At 48.9% G+C, this 17,747-nt stretch overlaps 1 protein-coding gene across 5 annotated transcripts in view; it reads left to right on the top strand.

The window, feature by feature from the left end:
- The window catches only part of DIS3L2 (DIS3 like 3'-5' exoribonuclease 2), a 376,911-nt gene that overhangs the window by 336,667 nt on the left and 22,497 nt on the right, over positions 1 to 17,747 (top strand). For all 5 annotated transcript variants that reach the window (XR_004350756.1, XM_032637768.1, XM_032637766.1 and 2 more), the window contains exon 14: positions 965 to 1,044. Coding sequence is in view for 4 of the 5 variants with exons in the window: in XM_032637768.1 (XP_032493659.1) it covers positions 965 to 1,044 (80 nt within the window). In the remaining variant the exon portion in view is untranslated. The remainder of the gene's footprint in view (positions 1 to 964; positions 1,045 to 17,747) is intronic.

The raw sequence follows: 17,747 nt of genomic DNA, 5'->3' as shown, positions 1-17,747 counted from the left end.
TCAGCATATTCTGCCGATTCTACTTCTAAAAATTTACTTGAGATCTCAAATTGTCCATTTCTCTCCATCTTGCCCAACTGCCCTCTCGTCCCAGCCCGTATCACCGCTCACCTGCACTACTCGGTAGCCTCCCACGGGGCTCCTACTTCTGCTCTGTCCTCTACAATCTTTTCTCTATGCAGTAGCTAGAGGGATCCTGCTAAAACTTAACTTTGGTAATGTCACACACCTGCTCCTTAAAACATGTCAGAGGCTTCGCTTTGCTAGTAAGGTAAAGGCCAAAAACTCTAACATGGCTGAGAAGGTCCTGTGTACCCTGCCCTGGCCTTCCTCTCCAGCATCGTTGCCCACCATTTCCCCATACACATCCTTCAGTTCCTGCAACTCCTGCACCGAGGGCTCTATACATGTTATGTTCTCTGCTGAGGAGGACCCTCTTCTCTCCCCATCCATCCTTTCCACAGTCTAGGTAACCCCTCCTTCCCACTTTCCCAGTCTAGGTCAGGTTATTTACTTCTATAGAAACATGGGAGGTTTTTTCCTTCTTTAGAGAACCTATTTCCAAGTTTCATATATATAAAAGAAGTTTTTCCATTCATCAGCATAATTATGTGATTGATGTCTGTCTCCTCTACTAGACCATAAGATCCTCTCTGCTTACTGTTCACTGTTCTTTCCCCATCAGCTAGCTCAGTGTCTGGCACAAAGTAGGTGCTTAATAAAAAAAAATCGGTTGCATGCTAACTGAAGAAGTCAAGTCCTGGTAACAGTCCTCCTTGACAACAGTGTCCCCGTAAGGTGTGGGCTCTTCCCAGAGCGGGCAGACCCGGGTTCTCCACAACACATCATCTTGAGGGAGTGTGATTTCACTTGTCTTGCTGTTGTTGTTTTTCATTTCAGCTGTCAGAATGAATAGAGCATGCCACCTGAAACTTACTTGTTTTTCTCTTCTCTCCTTATTCAGCTAAAGCTTGCTTTTACTCTGGACCACGAGACAGGATTGCCTCAAGGATGTCACGTCTACGAGTACCGTGACAGCAACAAGTAAGTCACTCTGTGAGAAAGAGTGTCAGCTCACCATGTCCTGCAGAGGTAGCACCCATAGCCTTCCTTACACTGGGCTTCCCCGACAAAGGGATTGTCAGGGAGGGAATCACACTTTTTGTGACTGTACTAGAAAATAGCTGGCACAAAAATGTTTTTCCTGTAAAATCTCTTTTGCCCTTCAATATAGGACTTGGAATACTTGTGTAGGAGCAGGTGTAATGTATTAGAAGTCTATTTCAAAGCACAGCCTCCTTTCCAGGCTCCAGCTCCTCTAGATACTCCCCTACCCACTTCATCTCCAATCACGCGCTTGCTAACTGGGTTCACTGTGTGACTTTGGCTTTTGTTGTCGTTCAGTCTGACTAAACTGTGTTTATGGGTTTGTTGTGATACTCCACCTTGTGAATTTTTCTTTCTTTCTTTCTTTAAAAAAGTTTTTTAAAATATTTTTTATTGGAGTATAGTTGACTTACAATGTTGTGTTATTTTCAGGTGTACAGTAAAGTGAATCAGTTACACATATACATATATTCACTCCTTTTTTAGATTCTTTTCCCATATAGGTCATTACAGAGTATTGAGTAGAGTTCCCTGTGCTATACAGCAGGTCCTTATTAGTTATCTGTTTTATATATAGTAGTGTGTATATGTCAATCCCAATCTCCCAATTTATCCCTCGCCGCCCCCTTACCTTGGGGATTTTAGAGTCGGGGTACTTCTGGGTGCTTACAGAGGTTTAAGTTGGGGCCTTATTAGAAAGGTGGCGCCTGGCATAGTTTTATACACCTCTTCTCTTCATCACGGACTGCCTCCTTGACTGTGTATTTTTGTCTGTGGGCCAGTGAAAGTGGTGATGAGTGAGATAAAGGGCGTGTGCCCTGATGATGACAAGGACTGATGAATGGTGAGGGCAGCTACCCTTGGGCTCCTACTGTGTGTTAGGCACAGTCCAGGGACACTACGTTTGTCATCCCACTTAATTCTCATGGTAACCTGAAGAGTTTTCTTTTATTGTTGTTGTACTTGCAGAAGCTGAGGTCTAGGGGATGTATGTAACTTGTTCAAGGTCACTTGCCACAGCTGTGTGAGGCAGCGTCAGCGTTATCACATTAATTCGGGGAAGAAAATAGATGAAAGGCAATTGATGTCCCAAGTTGCTACTTTTGGAAACCTCATTGATGACAAGAATAGTCCCAACCTGGACTCAAGGACTAATTGTTTGAATATCCAACTGTTTAATTTTATCCAGTGGAAGGATCAAATAGGCACAGGCCAGTGGAGTCATACATTACCTTCCAGAAGAGAAACTCGCATCTTCCTCAAGAGCTCATGCTCTGTTATGGGTGGAAGATGGGTTACTGTGTGCCTTTGTGACCAAATTTCCATTCAGATTACTTTCAAGGCATTATTCCTCTTCGTAATTTATCTTTAGGAGGATGCTATCGTCAGCTATCGTGTACCCTCAATTCCCACCAAGTTAATCATCCAGAAAAGGTTGACCAAGCATCCTTTAACACCATCATCCCTCCTCTTGGATGGCACTGTTTCTGGGAGACAGTTACAGGATTTCTAGGCCATTGTGTCAGAGATACAATCTCAGCTTCTGATAATGCGTAGTTCAGTAGAGAAGTAGGGCTAGACTTCTCTGGGGTCAGGACTGACGGGGACAGGTGAGCGAGTCCCTCGGTGGCAGGGGCGAGCATTGTTAGGGAGTGAGAGAATTGTAAGCGATAAGCCTTCCTTGTCAGCGCTGCCCTGAGCTCCCTGATGCTAGCTGGGTGGCCGTGGATGGCAGCCCGTCACACGACAGATTGTGGCCGCAGAAACACAGTGGTGTCAGGCTCAGGGGTGTTTACATACTCCAGTTCTGGCCTGACTCTCTGCTCTTTGGAAATAAGGTTGGCAGAGTTTTTGTTCAGTGGGAGAAGGGCACCAGCTTTAAGTTCATGTCTGAGCAGTTCAGAGGTCCGGTGACAACAACTTACATTGTCTTTAAAACCTATCGGAGAAAATAACCTAACTCTGTTTCTTGGCCTAATTCCCAACTCCTAGCATATTATCAGAATAAGCAATGCAGGAGATAATGTAGGAGTTGTAAGTATTGATAAGCTTTGGACCAAAGACCTGTAAAAGAAAGCCTTTGTGTAGGAAACTGGGTAGGAGCCATGATCTCGGAAAGTATGCCTATCAGAAGCCTCAGTGGTCCCTCCCTACCGTTCTCTCTTGCTAGAGGCAGTCTTGGAGTTTATTCTCAACCCGTGGACAAGTTTTCTAACCTCCCCGAGCCGCAGGTTTCTTCTTCTGTTAAGAACATTGGGACTAATGATAACTCTTCTGGCACGATTGTCATGGGGATTGAACGGGAAGACATTGCCGCCGGCCTAGCACGTAGAATGCCCACAGTAAATGTTGACTGCCTCTCCTGAAAAATCGTCTCAGAAAAATCCTCATGACTTCGCTTCTGTTTTCCCAGTGCCAGCAGGGCTGCATCCCTGCACCGTGGCTGCAGCTGGCAGAGTTTTGAGTAGGGAAGAGGCTGGTGCACGGTCCTCTGACAGCCCTCAGCTGTGAGCGCTCTGTCCGAAGGCAGCCTCCCCTCCCCACCGTGAACTGTGAAGTCAAGCGTGGAGAACCCCATGAGCTTGCCTGCGACTTTCTCCTCTCTCCCAGGCTCTGCCCTGTGTTCCTCTGTTTACTTTTAGGGACAGTTCCCTCGACTACCTGAATCTCAACATTGGTGTTTAGGAAATGAGGAGATTCCAGCCCAGGCCCTAAGGGGCCCATGTTGTCTCAGCCAAGTTACATGAAGGCAACGGCAGCAGAGAGATGAGGTTCTACATATAAAAGAAATTAGCTGAATATTAGTTGGGTACATGTAATAACTGAAACTACCGCTTTTATCTGGGTATTCCCTGCAGTTAATTTGTAATCATTTTCGTATTTATCCCTGCCAAATCAGTCCATCAGCAAAGAAGTTTTTCTGAGTAAGTACTGTGGCGCTCGGTAGTTCTCCCCAGTGGCCTTTTCCTATTAAATGGAGTAGTCCTGAAAGTAGGCACTCCGCTTTTATACTTCCTGGACTCTCGTGTCAGCTTCCTTTCCTGGAATATCCTAGTAGCCCCGATCCGTGACTCTATGTCATCCCGTTCTTCTCCGTCAAGAAGCTCGTTTAGCCTCTGTGCTCCAGGGAGGACAGGCCCTGGGACTTGTCCATCTCTGGTGGGACTTAGGCTCTGGAGGGCACGGCTCTCAGGTAAGCATTCTTAAAGCTCTGAGGTCATTAGGGGAAAGAAGCTGAGGCACCTGTTGTGCCTCGGGTTCGATTAGTAAAGCTCTTCTCCTTGAATTATTCTGCCAGCCTCCCAAACACTGTTCGAATCTGCATCTAAGAGGTGTGAGGCTCCGGCCTCCCCACCACCCTGACAGGTACTGCCAGCTGCAACCCACAGACCTGGGGACCACCTTCTTTTTCCCTGCTGCAGAAACTTCACCTGCCTTTAATATGCATGTTAAATCCAGTGAATCCAGAACTGGTTGAAAGTCATGTTTTTCCAGTTAGGGCTTGGAGGTCTCTTCAGAGAGCAAAGAACAGGCCTAAAAGTGTGAACAAGTGATTCATGAGAATTCAGTTCAACATTTATTAAGCCCCTACTCCATACAATGTATTGTGCGAGGCACTAGGGAGACAGAGATAAATGGGGCCTGGTCTGTGACCTCAAGGAGTTTGTGTAAATAGAAGGCGGCACTGCAGCACCCTCCAGGGTGCGCTTCAGCGGTAAGAGTTGAGAGCCGTGGGAGCAGTACTGAGGCCAGTGACTGCTTCTGACTTGGGAGCAACTCTGGATGGTGGCACCCTGCACAGGCAAACAGCTTTGTCCACAGTACTCCCCACCGTCCTCCTCTTCACCACCAGGACGGCCGAGCCTGTGCAAAATGCCCTCCCTGCCTTTAGCTCTTTCACCTCCAGCGCGTCCACTCTGCAGCCTGAGGGAGCTTTACGTGCCTTTTCATTCTGGTTGCTTTTGCGACGTTACTTTTGTCTTCGATGTTCTGCCATTTTACTACGTTACGTCTAAGAGTAGATTCATCTGTACAGCTTAGGACTCAGTGTAGTTCTTCCCGTTTTGAAATTATCTATTTTCTGTTTTATTCTCCCTAATCTGTTCTTTTGGAGCTCCTGTTAGAAACCTACCATCTTATTCTTTCTCTTTTTCCTCCTCCTTTTCTGCCAGTACTGCACCGTGGGGCACATCCTCAAAAATGTCTGTCGGTTTACTGGTCTCCTTATAGCTGTTTATAATCTGCTCTTGGATACCCCTTCCTGATTTGGGTGTTTAGTTTTAATTTTTAGAAGTTCCGTTGGGAGCTTTTTAAAATCAGCCCATTATTTTTTTTTTACTGTTCTTTTTTTCCTGTCCTAGTTTTTCACTATGATTTCTATTCCTTTCATCTCTTCCAGTTATTTTGATTACACTCATTTTATAGCCTCTTTCTGACTGTTCGCTTATTTCTAGTTCTAAGGGTACCAGTTCTCCCATATGTAGTCTCTATTGACTTGCCTTTACGGTGGTTCATTTTTTCACACGGTTTGTTCTTTTTCATCAGGAGATTGTCTTAAGCAGGGATTGTGTTCACTGTGAGAGTCCCCTATGCCCCCGGTTGTAGATGCATTCTTTCACTGCCTTTGCCATTGTTCTGCCATGATCCTGGGAGTTCTGTAGGTCTTCTGCCAGTTTGGTGTTAGCCTCTTGGCTTAGGATTCCCAGAACCTGGGTAGTGTGCGTTCAGCCTCGACACACACATGCGGTACAGGCTTGGGATCCCGTCCCACAAAGGAGCGCCTCCCCTCCGCGCCATATACAGACATTCCTCTGGGCTGTGAGAAAGGTCTTCCTGGTCCCTGTTCAAAGACCAGCAGCCCTTCCTGGATCCTGGCTTTCTGCAGGGCTTTCAGTTCCAGTTCCCGGCCAGGTCTTCTCCCTCCTGTGGGCACGAAAACCTTAACTCCTATAACTGTATCAAGGTCTCATACCCCCGGCCCTCCTTTGCTATGGTAATGATTATGGCTTTGACTTAGTTTCCTCTTCATTTCAAGTAGCTGGGAATTTTCCCTTCTTTCTTTAATGCTCAGTCCTAGATTATTCTTTTGGTATATCTTATCCATCTTTTCTTTGTGTTTGTGTTGGGAAAAAGGTCCACATCAGTTCAGTTTACCATCTTGTCAGAACCAGAAGTCTAAAGAAACTTTTGAAGATGTGAGTCTGATTACTCATTCGTTCAACAGGCATACAGAGAGTTTCTGCTGGGTACCAGTACAGAACTAGTCACTGAGGCTGCAGAGCTGAATAAACACTCGCGTGGCCCTCAGGGGCTCATAGGCTAGAGGAAGGGACTGGGCACCCATCACCAGAAGACAGCTCTGTGATTAGACGCTTACCTGCTCCAGCGTACCCCACATTCCATCCTGCCAGACCATCTTGAGTCTGCCGCATGCAAGGTGTCTCTGTGTGACCGTGCCATGCCCCGTTTCTAGAACACCGCTGTTTCCCACCGCCCGCTCACACCCATCTGGGTAATCTCTACTTCTCCTTCCACTCTCAGCCAAGTATTACTTCTTCTGGGAAGCCATTCCAACCCCTGACAACCATCACGAAAGGCTGAGGCACGAGTGCCTTCTCCGCAGTCCTCTGCCACACCTGTCCGCTTCTGCTTCTGCTTCAGCACTCATCACAGTGCACTTCAGGCACTGGTTTACTTGGCTCCTCCTTCCTCTACGCTGAGTCCTTTTAAGGTCAAGGCCTTGTTTTGTGTATTATTTCAGTACCCCTAGTGCCTAGCCCAGGGGTTGGGGGACCTAATTGAATCCTTTTAGAGAGGGAACCTGGCTACGCAGCCTTTGTCTTTCCAGCCTCTGTCTTTTCATTTTTTTGTGGGATTATCATGAGGGAAAACGGTTTCCTTGGATGGTTTATGCATTCTGAAGAACTAACACATAGAAGAAAGAGACTGCAAACATTTGATTTAATTCTGTAAATATAGTAGTAATTGCAGTTATTTACATCACTACCTACCATTTTTTGCCTGATAGGAGGGCATAGTAATAATTATAAAGAGCATTAAATATGCCAAGCAAACTTGCAGAAGCTGAGTACAATTGCAAGGCTGCACTTTGTTGACGACCTGTAGAGTTTCTGATCCATGTAGCATAATAGTGATAGGAGCTACCACCTCCTGAATGCCCACAACTCACCAGCACTGGGCTAGGGGCTTACCCAAGTTATTTCTAGTTTCAAAACCATTCAAGACAGATCTTATTTTTATAGTTTTACAGATTTCAAAAAAGTCAAGGAGGTTATATTATTTTCACAGTTTTACAGATTAAATAAAATAAAAACAAAACCAGGCTGAGAGTCAGAGAGGTTAGCCTGCCCTAGGTCACACCATGGTCAAGAGCAGAGCCTGAATTTTCCTCTAGTTCTAGCAGATTCCAAAGCCCATTCTGGCCTGCCCCTGTGAAGGAGAGGGATGGGGAAAGGGGGCTGGGCAGGCAGAGTGTCAGCCCACGGTGCTGTTCTCAGGTCCCACAGGGGCGGGCCTGCCTCAGGACCCCTGCCGTGCCCAGTCACCCCTGGGCACAGGGATCCAGAGGGCCAGGGCCGTTTTCCCGGACGGGGCTTCTTGTGGGCAGCCACAGCCCACCCCTTGCCCTGCACAGATCCATTTCTCCGCTCGTGTGGGGAGCAACTTCTCTGTGGCTCCCGTGGCCTCTGTTCCCGAGGAAGAGCTTAGAAAGGACATGCTAATGGGACAGACTACCACCTCTGCTGCCCATTCAGAATTCTTCTCACCTTCAGCCAGCACCTCAGCAGGTCTTGGCAGCTTAGCTGGTGGTGTGACTCAAAACTTCACTGGGAGGTTCTGAGCCCTTGGTTGTCATATCCTTCTCAGGACAGGGTTGACACATATGTCCATGTGTCTGTTCACAGTCGGGCAAGGGAGCACAGGAGAGTCCCTCCCCACCATGATGCGACTCCTCCTCTCATCTGCTGACCCCTGGATGCACAGCGGGAAGAATCCTGGCAGTAGCATCACTTGTAGTTCAGAGGGACCCTTGTTGTGTTACCCCTGGCCTGAGCTACCTTGGGTTCCATCACCCCCATAGGCGTTAATGAGCCCAGCTCTGTGACTGCCTCTTCTGCTGTCCTTGGTGGCCCGCAAATCTCCTACCAATCTCCTTAGCAATGCTGGTGTTCCTCTCACCAGCACACTTCTGATGATCCTGGAGAAGGGGGTGTCCGGTGGGCCCCCCCACAGTCCATAGGCCTCCGCTAGGTCTTCTGGACCCAGCCTGTTTCTCCCTTCCCCAGCTGCCTGCCAGGGCAGCTCACGCCCTTCCACTTTGCTCAGCCTTAGCTGTCACTGCCTGCAGGCCTCTAAGGACCACTGCAGCAGCGAGTTTGCCCCGTCCCCTAGGGTCTCTGAAAGGGTGCTGAATCCCACATCCCAAGAAAATTCGCCCAAAACAGTGAATTCTTGCTCATGTCATCTCCTGGCCCCTTTGATGAAGGCCCTCAAATCCCGCTAGCTCATCCTTCCCACTCTTGGTATATAATCTCTTTCTGCCTTAGCAAGCCCAGCACATCCCCAGCCCCATTTCCCTGACATTTAAACCTAGTTACGGGCCTTGAAGCCCCAGAAATGAGGTGGGGGATGCAGGGTGGGCCCCCTGCGTGTCTTACAGCACAGGGTGTCACTAGCCGTCCGCAGGGAGTGTGGCCACCTTTCTGTAAGCTGCCTCTGTAAGAGGCCCTCTGGCTCTCCGGCTTAGCCTGCAGCTGCTGGTTGAGGGCCCTCAGCCTGTCACCGTCTCCCTGCTGGGCACCGTGTGCCTCACTTCATGGTCCTGGTAGACGCTGCACCACCCGGGCTCTCAAATGCTTGAATCAACACGGTCGAGCAAAGGCTTTTTCCCGGGTCACCACTGGTGAGTCTTTGAGCAGCTGGGCCACTGCTTTGTGCCAGGGATTCTCCATGCCCCACGTTCGACTCAGAAGAGTGTCATCTCTGCCCACTGGGTAGTAAGCGAGCCAGGCCCCAAACTCCATCTCTTTGCCTCTCTCTCAGACCCACTCCAGTACCACTGTGTTAACGCATCAGGTCTGCTGAGAAGCAGATGCCAGGACAGGATTAGAAGGGGAGAGAAGAGGAGAAGGCAGGCAGGAAGAGAGTCTTCAGATCTTGACACAAGCTCAGCCCCTGTGGAGGAGGGCATAGGAGGAGGACTGGGTAGGAAGAGTCTTGGGCTGCAGCCCAGTTTTAAGAAGGTTCAGCCAGGGCCTCCCTGGTGGCGCAGTGGTTGAGAGTCCGCCTGCCGATGCAGGGGACGCGGGTTCGTGCCCCGGTCCGGGAGGATCCCACATGCCGCGGAGCGGCTGGGCCCGTGAGCCATGGCCGCTGGGCCTGCGCGTCCGGAGCCTGTGCTCCGCGGCGGGAGAGGCCGCAGCATTGAGAGGCCCGCGTAACGCAAAAAAAAAAAAAAAAAAAAAAAAAAAGAAGGTTCAGCCAGGGCTTCCCTGGTGGCGCAGTGGTTAGGAGTCCGCCTGCTGATGCGGGAGGCGTGGGTTCGTGCCCCGGTCTGGGAGGATCCCGCGTGCCGCGGAGCGGCTGGGCCCGTGAGCCGTGGCCGCTGAGCCTGCGCGTCCGGAGTCTGTGCTCCGCAACGGGAGAGAGGCCACGGCAGTGAGGAGCCCGCGTACCAAAAAAAAAAAAAAAAAAAAAAGAAGGTTCAGCCAGACTGATGGGAAGTCCTGGAACCAGAGTCACCTGCTGGAGAAGCCTCACATCCTGCAGGTCCTTCGAGTACTGAGTCACCGGCTGGGAGCAGCCCTCGGGAAGTGTGGCCTTGGTGTCAGTGCAGTGGTGGGTCAGGGGCTGCGGCTGGGCCACCAGGCCGTTTATGCTCCCGTGGCAGGAGAGCTGAGAGGCGCCTTTTCGTGGCCACCGCACTCGGGCAGGAGAAAGAGCAGGGCTCCTTGATAAAGCCCTGCATCTAATTCGTTTCCTCCTCTGCTTGGTTCGCGTCCTCTTCCTTCACCCAAATAAGCAGATGGAATATTTCCCAGCAGCCCTGACAACTTCAGACCAACACTAACACTTCCCAGTGTTCCCAGTACTTTGGAAATGACACTGTGTGCCTGCACCTCGGACCTGATGCCAGTTCCACAGGCTAAGGAGTGGTGTTACCTGAGAGCCTCCAGACCTCCCGCTGACACTGCCAGGTTAGAATGAAGAACGCCTTCCTTGTTCCTGGTGAAGCCCTTGGCTAGGAGAAAGGAGAGCTGGAAATCAAGGGGGAGGAGGAGGGCTTTTGGGGAAATCGGAGGCAACTCAGCCAGAGGAAGGTGCCAGAAGTGACCTCGTGGGAGCAAGCCGGCGGCTGCAGTGGGCGTCTTGGAGTCGGCCGCTTGCGCTGCAGGTGGGAGCTCACTGTTTTCCACCGCAGCCTTCAGTGTCGGGCTTTGGTGTGATGCAGGCATGACTCCTGCTTAAGCTGCTGGAATCAAGACGGTGATCAGTGAGGGATGCGCTTCTCCACTTCCACACCGTGCAGAGAGATGGTGGGGGGCTCCTGTTCCCTCCCACCACCTCACTCCGTGCAGCAACAATAATGGTATCCTGGGTGCCAAAATGCAGTGTTTCATTTGACCTGAGTTTTCCCTATAGGAAGGGAAGGGGGTGAGTATGAACACTCCCACTTATAGAAAGGGAGGCCAGTTCCCCTAGTGGTGCTACAGCTCAAGCTGTAAACCAGAGGTAGAGCCAGCAGGCTTCTCCCTGGGGTACGGCCTCAGCCATGTGATACATGGCAGGGGTGGGGCCTGGAACAGCCACGGAGTGATGCTGAACTTGCCTGTGGGTCCTGGGCAGGGAGGGCAGCAAGGCCTGGGTCAGCGAGACTGCCTTCTGTGTAGCTTACATTACCATTGGGTTACAGTCACCCAGTCTCCCACACATGTAATGCAGCCCACAGGTGGCCAGGGCAGGGAAGCTCTTACTCAGCTGTGTTGAGTCAGCACCCTTTCCCTACGTCTTGGGAGAATGGGGGGGGGGGGGTGCGGTGGAGCCTGAAGCCATGCTGTAAAGCACTGAATTGTCTCATCAGAGGTTTCCTATGCTGCTGGGGCAGGGTGCTCAGCCCCTGATAGAAATTGCTAGCCCCTCGGCTCCTGCCGGCATTCTAAGGGCAGAACTGATCAGAGTGAGGAAATGTGGAAGCCAGAGGCAATGGGGAGATTATACTGGACAGAGGCCAGATGCAGACACATCATGCACACTGGTCCGTGTCTCAGCACGTAGTGTGACTTAATATCCACTCCACTATTTTCTTCCATAGTCCACGCGCTGGAAAATAGATTCTTACATAAACTCACTTTGTGAAACTTATTTTTGAACTATGACATGCATAGAGAAAAGTGCACAAGTCATGTGCATCCAGTTCAAAGAGTATTAGCAAACAAACACACCCATGTAACTATCACCCACATCAAGAAATAGAACATTTCAGCACCCCAGGAGCTTCCAGCATACCCCTCTCTCCTCCAGAAAGGAATCCACCATCATTGCTTCTGACACTACAGATTAGTTTTGCCTGGCTTTGAACTTCATATAAACGGAATCATTCAGTGGCTTCTCTTTTGTGTCTGACTCTCTTCTTTCAGCGTTATGTTTTTGAGAATTCATCATTGTTGCTGCATATAGTCCTAATTCATTCATTTTGATTGCTGTAAGTCTTCCTTTGTATGAATACATCGTAATTTATCCAGTCTGCATTAATTCAGTCAACATTTGAGTTGTTTCCAATTTGAGGTTGTTATAAATAATTCTGCTTATACGTGTCTTTTGGTGCACACATGCACATATCTCTTTTGAGTGTATACCTAGGAGTGAAACTACTAACTCAGAGAAAATACCCACTTTAGTGGATACTGCCAAATGATTTCCCTAAGTGGTTGTACCAGTTTAACACTCCTGCCAGCAACATACGAGATTTCATATATTTATTGGCCGTTCAGTAGAATGCCTTTTCAAATTGTGTGCCCGTCATTCTTCTAGGTTTTCCATTTTTCTTGTTGACTTATAGTTCACTCTGTTCTGGGTGTGAGTCCTTTGTTGGTTATACATGTTGGTATACATGTCTACTCAGTAGCTTGCCTTTTTACTCTCTTTGGTGGTGTTTAAATGAACAGAAATTCTTCATTTCAATGTAGTTCAGTGTATCGGGTTTTTTCTTTATGGTTAATTCTTCTTATATCCCATTTAAGAAAACTATATAAACATCATGAAGACATGTTTGGTATTAGAGTTCTCCAAGAAACAGAACCAGTAGGAGGTATATATATATTATTTATTTATTTATTTATTTATTTTTATATTTGTGTATATATATATATATATATATATATATATATATATGGAGATTTATTATGAGGGATTGGCTCATGTGATTATGGAGGCTGAGAAGTCCCATGAGCTGCTGTCTGGTAAGCTGGAGAACCAGGAAAGTCAATGGTAACTCCCAGTCTGCGGGGAGGAGAAGATAAGACGAGAGGGCAAGCAGTGAGAGGAAGAACTCCCTCCTCACCCTTTGGCTCTGTTCAGGCCTCCCACGCTGGGGAGGGCAGTCTACTTTATCCAGTGCAAGTGCTCACAGACACACTCAGAAATAATGTTTAATCTGGGCACCCTGTGGCCCGTCCAGTGGACACAGGCAATTAGCCATCAACATGTTCTTACATTATCTTCTAGAAGCTCTATTGTTTTACCTTTTCTATTTTAGACCATAATCTACTCAGAAATGAGTTTTGAATATAGTACAGCAAGTTTCAGTTTGTCCCGTGTGGACATCTAATCGACCCAGCATCATTCCTACTGCTCCACAGGGCCACCTTGGTCAAAATGAAGGGTCTGTATCCGCACGGATCTGTATCTGCGCTCTGTCCCGTCTCGCTGATCTGCGTGTCTCTTCTTGTGCCAGTGCCACACGGTCTCAATCATTGTGCCTTTATTATAAGTCTTGGTATTCAGTAGAGTTAGACTTTTCCACCTTGCTGCTCCTCAGTAAAGGGCACCTAGCCTATTCTTGGCCCTTTCCATTTCCATGGAAATTTTAGAATCAGATTGTCAGTTGCCACACACATGCACACAGACTTGCTGGGATTTACACTGAGGTTGCACTGGATTTACACTGAGATCAAGTTGGGAAAAAATTAACCCTTTTATGATTGTCTTCTACTCCACAAACATGGTGTATCCCACTCTTTATTTAGGTCTTCTTTAATTTTTCTCAGTAACGTTTCATAAATTTTTATGCAGTGGTCTTCTTGATTATCTCCAATTAGATTTACTGCTAGGTATTTAATATTTGTGATACTATTTAAAATCGTATTTATAAATTTCCTTGTCTCTTTGTTGCTGATGTATGGAAAGACAGTTTATTTTTATTGACCCTGTATCCAGTGACCTTGCTAAATTTGTTAAATTCAGATAATTCATCTGTAGATTTTTTCCGATTTTCTCTGTATCCAGTGTTGCTTGTTCCTTTCCAGTATCAACACCATTTGTGTCTTTTTCTTGCCTCGTAGCGCTATACAGTATTTAATGGAAGTGATGATAGCAGGCGTCCATGTCTTGTTCTTGATCTCAGAGGAAAGGGTTTTTACCACAAACTCACTTGTAAATTATGAAAACTTAACACTAAAATTCCCTTTTGTATACATTTGATTTTGCTTCTCCCCAAGTTGATCTTTCAATTCGAAGGTACTTCTAAGTTTGAAATGTGGCAGTGGTGGTTTCTGTATGTTAGGAGGTAGGCAGATGGCATATCACAAGACTGTGACTCCTTATTTTAACCTTGTGAGGAAGACTTGGCCTTGTCCGTTTTACAGACGGATAGCGTGGCTGATACAGCTGAGCAGGGGTTGTAACAGGTGGTGTCGGACCCAAAGCCCAGGCTGTTCTTACTACTCCCCGATTCCCTGGTAGAATATTGAATGTGTAACCCCCAAGGTCACAAGAAAATACCACATTTGTCATAGGTTTCCAAGAGGAGAGTTGCTAAGCTACTTCACAGGTACGCTGAACATCTTTTCCTTTTCCCTTCCCCATACCTCCTTATAGCGGTGTCATCTGCACATCCGTCTTTCTCTGGCTTCCGTTGTCATGGAAGCAAACTGGGGCAGCCAAGTGTCATGCCGAAAGGAGCCCTCCCTGCCTGCCCGTGCAGCCGCCCCTGCAGCTCTCCGCAGCCACCTGGCCGAGCCACCCACCAGGCTAGGCCTTTCCTGGCCTCTACTGCCATTTGGGCTTTTCTCTGATGCCAAGGAGGTGGGCGGTGAGGATTGAGGGCTTTCCTTCTGGTCAGGCTGCTTGGGTTGTTGGGTGGGACTGTGTGTTTTTAAACCCTCAAGCTGTCCCAATTTGAGGATTATGAACCCTATGCAGACACACAGAATCTTTCTCTGCTGAGGTTTGGAGAGAGGAAGGAAGAGTGCAAGGAGGGTAGAGACCCAAACAGGCCCAGGGCTGGCAGGGGCTTCCGCGGCCCGAGCCATGATGTGAGAGTGTCCCTTCCTGCCGCCCAAATAACTACCCAAGGATGACCCAAGACAGACAATTCTAGGCCACCAGGAACTCTCGAAACTAAATACTTTGCAACTCTCAAAGACCTTATAAAAGAGAGTTCCCTTGGTTGATTTAACACAGGGCTACATTAAGCAAACAGCGTTTTTTCCTTCTTGTTAAATTTCCTTTGCCGTTCCCTTTACTCATCTTTTTGCGATGGACTGCAACTGTGTCCGTTCTAGGAACCTCCTAGGGCTGCAGCAATCCAGTGTGACTTGGAATCCTTCAGTTGTTTTTTTCCAAATGCTCTTTGAGCATATGGTGACATGATTTGACCAGTGAGAGAGGATGGGGAAAATTAGCATTTTTGTTTTCTCTGTACCTCTCTCTCTGCCATATATATACCTTTGTCAGAATTCCCTGGCACGATCTATGTCTTTTCTGCCACTCTGGGTATTTGTCCATCCACAGATTCCCATCCCAGTGGAAAGACTGCTCTTTGGCCCCTAAGGCTAACCTTTCTAAGTTGATGGCTCAGCTGTTTAGTTTTTAAACCCAAGGAGGGCTGTCCCTTTCCAAGACCTTGAGGAGTGCTAGAAGCTGGTGGTATTCAGGCCTGCCGGTGGGCTGCACCAGCCTCGAGGGCATGTTCAGTTACTTAAAGTAGCAAATGCCTCTGCCGTAAGCACCCTCTGTTGGGTGGCTGGAAGTCAGAGCCCAGGCCCAGGCCACAGAGGCCTGAGATACTCTGAGGGAGGTTCGCCCATGCAGGAAATGGGCCACAGGATTGCGTGTTGGCTCTAAGCCTGAAGAAAGGTGCCCATGGCTGGCGCCTCCTGCAGCTGCCTGGCGGGTAGCCAGAACGTGCTTGGCTCTCTCGCTTTTGGCTGTGCTCTCTGTGGGGAAGTGTTTCTGATCTGTCTTCACTGCCACTCCCCAGCTCTCTGGGGCATTGTGGCTTTTTCTTGGCGCTTGGGCAGGAAGCCTCCAGAGCCTGAGGGGGTTGCTGTGCTTGACGACAAAGGCCATCAGTGGGTAGAAATCACTTTATTTATCGAAGAGGAATTGAACACGATTACTCTCCCTTCTGAGCACACTTCTCCAAAGGTGGGCACTCAGGTGGGCAGAGACCTCACAGAGTGACCAGAGCAGGTGCCCAGCTCACGCCCGTTGAGTCAAGCAAAGAGCAAGTGGCCAACTTACGCAGCTGCTCTGAAAACCCACCCCAGCAAAGCCTAGCTGAGATGCGGAACACACAGCACGCCACTGACTGCAAGCTGCCCCCGGCCAGCCCCACATGACCCCACGACCCAAGGACGTGCCAGGGGCTGCTGGGCCAGGCTCCAAGGTTGAGGATGGGTGAGACACGGTGTCTGCCTTCCAGGCCCAGGAGTGGGCCAGTGTTGCAGAGAACGTGGCTCGTTTCCTGGGGTCGCTGAGGACCTCACTCCCATCACCCTGGAACTGAAGGGCTGTGGGGAGCGCTCGGAGCAGGGCCCACCAAGCCAGCAGCACTGCGCTCTCCGGGCAGCGTTCCTCTCTCGGGCGTCCTCGCGATGGTGTCTCCCTCAGTGGTGGGCCAGCTGTGATCTTCTCTAAACACCTTCGTGTGTGAGCTCTCTGGAACGTCACAGAAGGAATGGCTCTTGTTTTAATTTATGGACGTATTTTTTGCTTTAATGGTGTCCACTGGACATCATGTAGCCCTTTTTAATACTTTAGGATTATTCACAATGTTTATATGGTGATACAAAAGCATTTTCCTTAGGCTCTACTGCACTCTGCGGCTTTGCCGCTGCTCTAAATACTCCCAATACTGCCGTGTGCTTTCACTCGACTTTACTGAGGCCCTGCCTCAACTGTCTCTGTGTCCACCTTTACAGTCAGGGCCCGTTGTCACTTCTCTCCTGCTGTCCAGGAGACACCAGGAGCGCCCTCCCAGCCTGGCTGTGCGCATGAGGCGCCATGGGGGTATGGCATCAGCCAGGAAGCCGAGTCTAGTAGTCAGAACTGTCCATCGAGAAGAGGAAAGGGTCTGAGTGGGGAGCGAAGGCGGGACTTCCCTGAGAGTCACACTCGACTCCCGGCTCCGGCACCTGTGTTGGCCCCCAAGGCCTGGTCTGTTGGTTGTTTGCTGGTTCTGCCCCACGTATCGGGTGCTCAAGATTGAACATGTGGCTGAGTTTTAGATAAGTGAGATGGCGGTGTACTTCCTAAATCAACTTGAACTGAATTGTTTAGTGCGTCTGTCATGTTGGGAAATTCTTCCTTAGTGCTAACAGCCCTCTGGTTTCATCTCAGTCTGTTTCCTCTCATTAATTAGTCTTCAGTGCAGATGAAAGACCAGTTAGCTGGTCGCCATCTCCTGTGTCGTAAACCGTCAGATCTTCAGTGTTCCGCTCTCGAAGCTGAAGGAAGCCTTCACGCCTCTCGGCTTTCTCCTGGTGTGTTCCCCAACTGTCAGGCTCATCAGACCTAACTCTTACGTGGCCAATGCGACCGTTTGCCTCCTCAGAAACGCCAGTACTTTGCTGTGTGTCCTGTGAGGCAGGCTCCACTAGGCTTCATGACCCATGAACTCCTTGCAATAGAATGGGGGAGGTTTTGTGGGTAGAGTGTGTGAAGGAATGCATGGAAAACCACTTTCCTCAGATCCTCTGAGGGATCCGTCGCCCAAAGTGCTGAGAACATTGCTGTGGGAACTCAGTAAATAAATGCCGAAGCAAAGAGCCGGTGTGTGACTAAGAAGATTCTCATGGGGCGGTAGGGGAGTGAGTATGTGTTTATCTCCTGACTCCCTAGGCCCAAGGGCTGGGACAGTATCTGTGTCCCAGCCCCGAGCACAATACCTGGAACGCTGCAGATGCCCAGCAAGTGCTGAGTGAACATCTCCAGGGCGTTGGCTGCATTCGCTCTGTGTTCTAGCATCCTTCAGTATTCTAATGACACCAGACTCTTGTCACCTTTAGGTTTTTATAATAATAATTACTAATGCTTATGGAATGCTTAACAACATGCCGGGCCCTGAGATGAGAGCTTTACGTAATGTGTCTCATTTAATCCTCCCCCTGAGGGGTGGA

This window comes from Phocoena sinus, chromosome 7 (assembly GCF_008692025.1).
Source record: "Phocoena sinus isolate mPhoSin1 chromosome 7, mPhoSin1.pri, whole genome shotgun sequence".
Taxonomy (NCBI): Eukaryota; Metazoa; Chordata; class Mammalia; order Artiodactyla; family Phocoenidae; genus Phocoena; species Phocoena sinus.
Note: the sequence above shows the minus strand (reverse complement) of the source record. Positions and strands in the feature narration are given on the sequence as shown.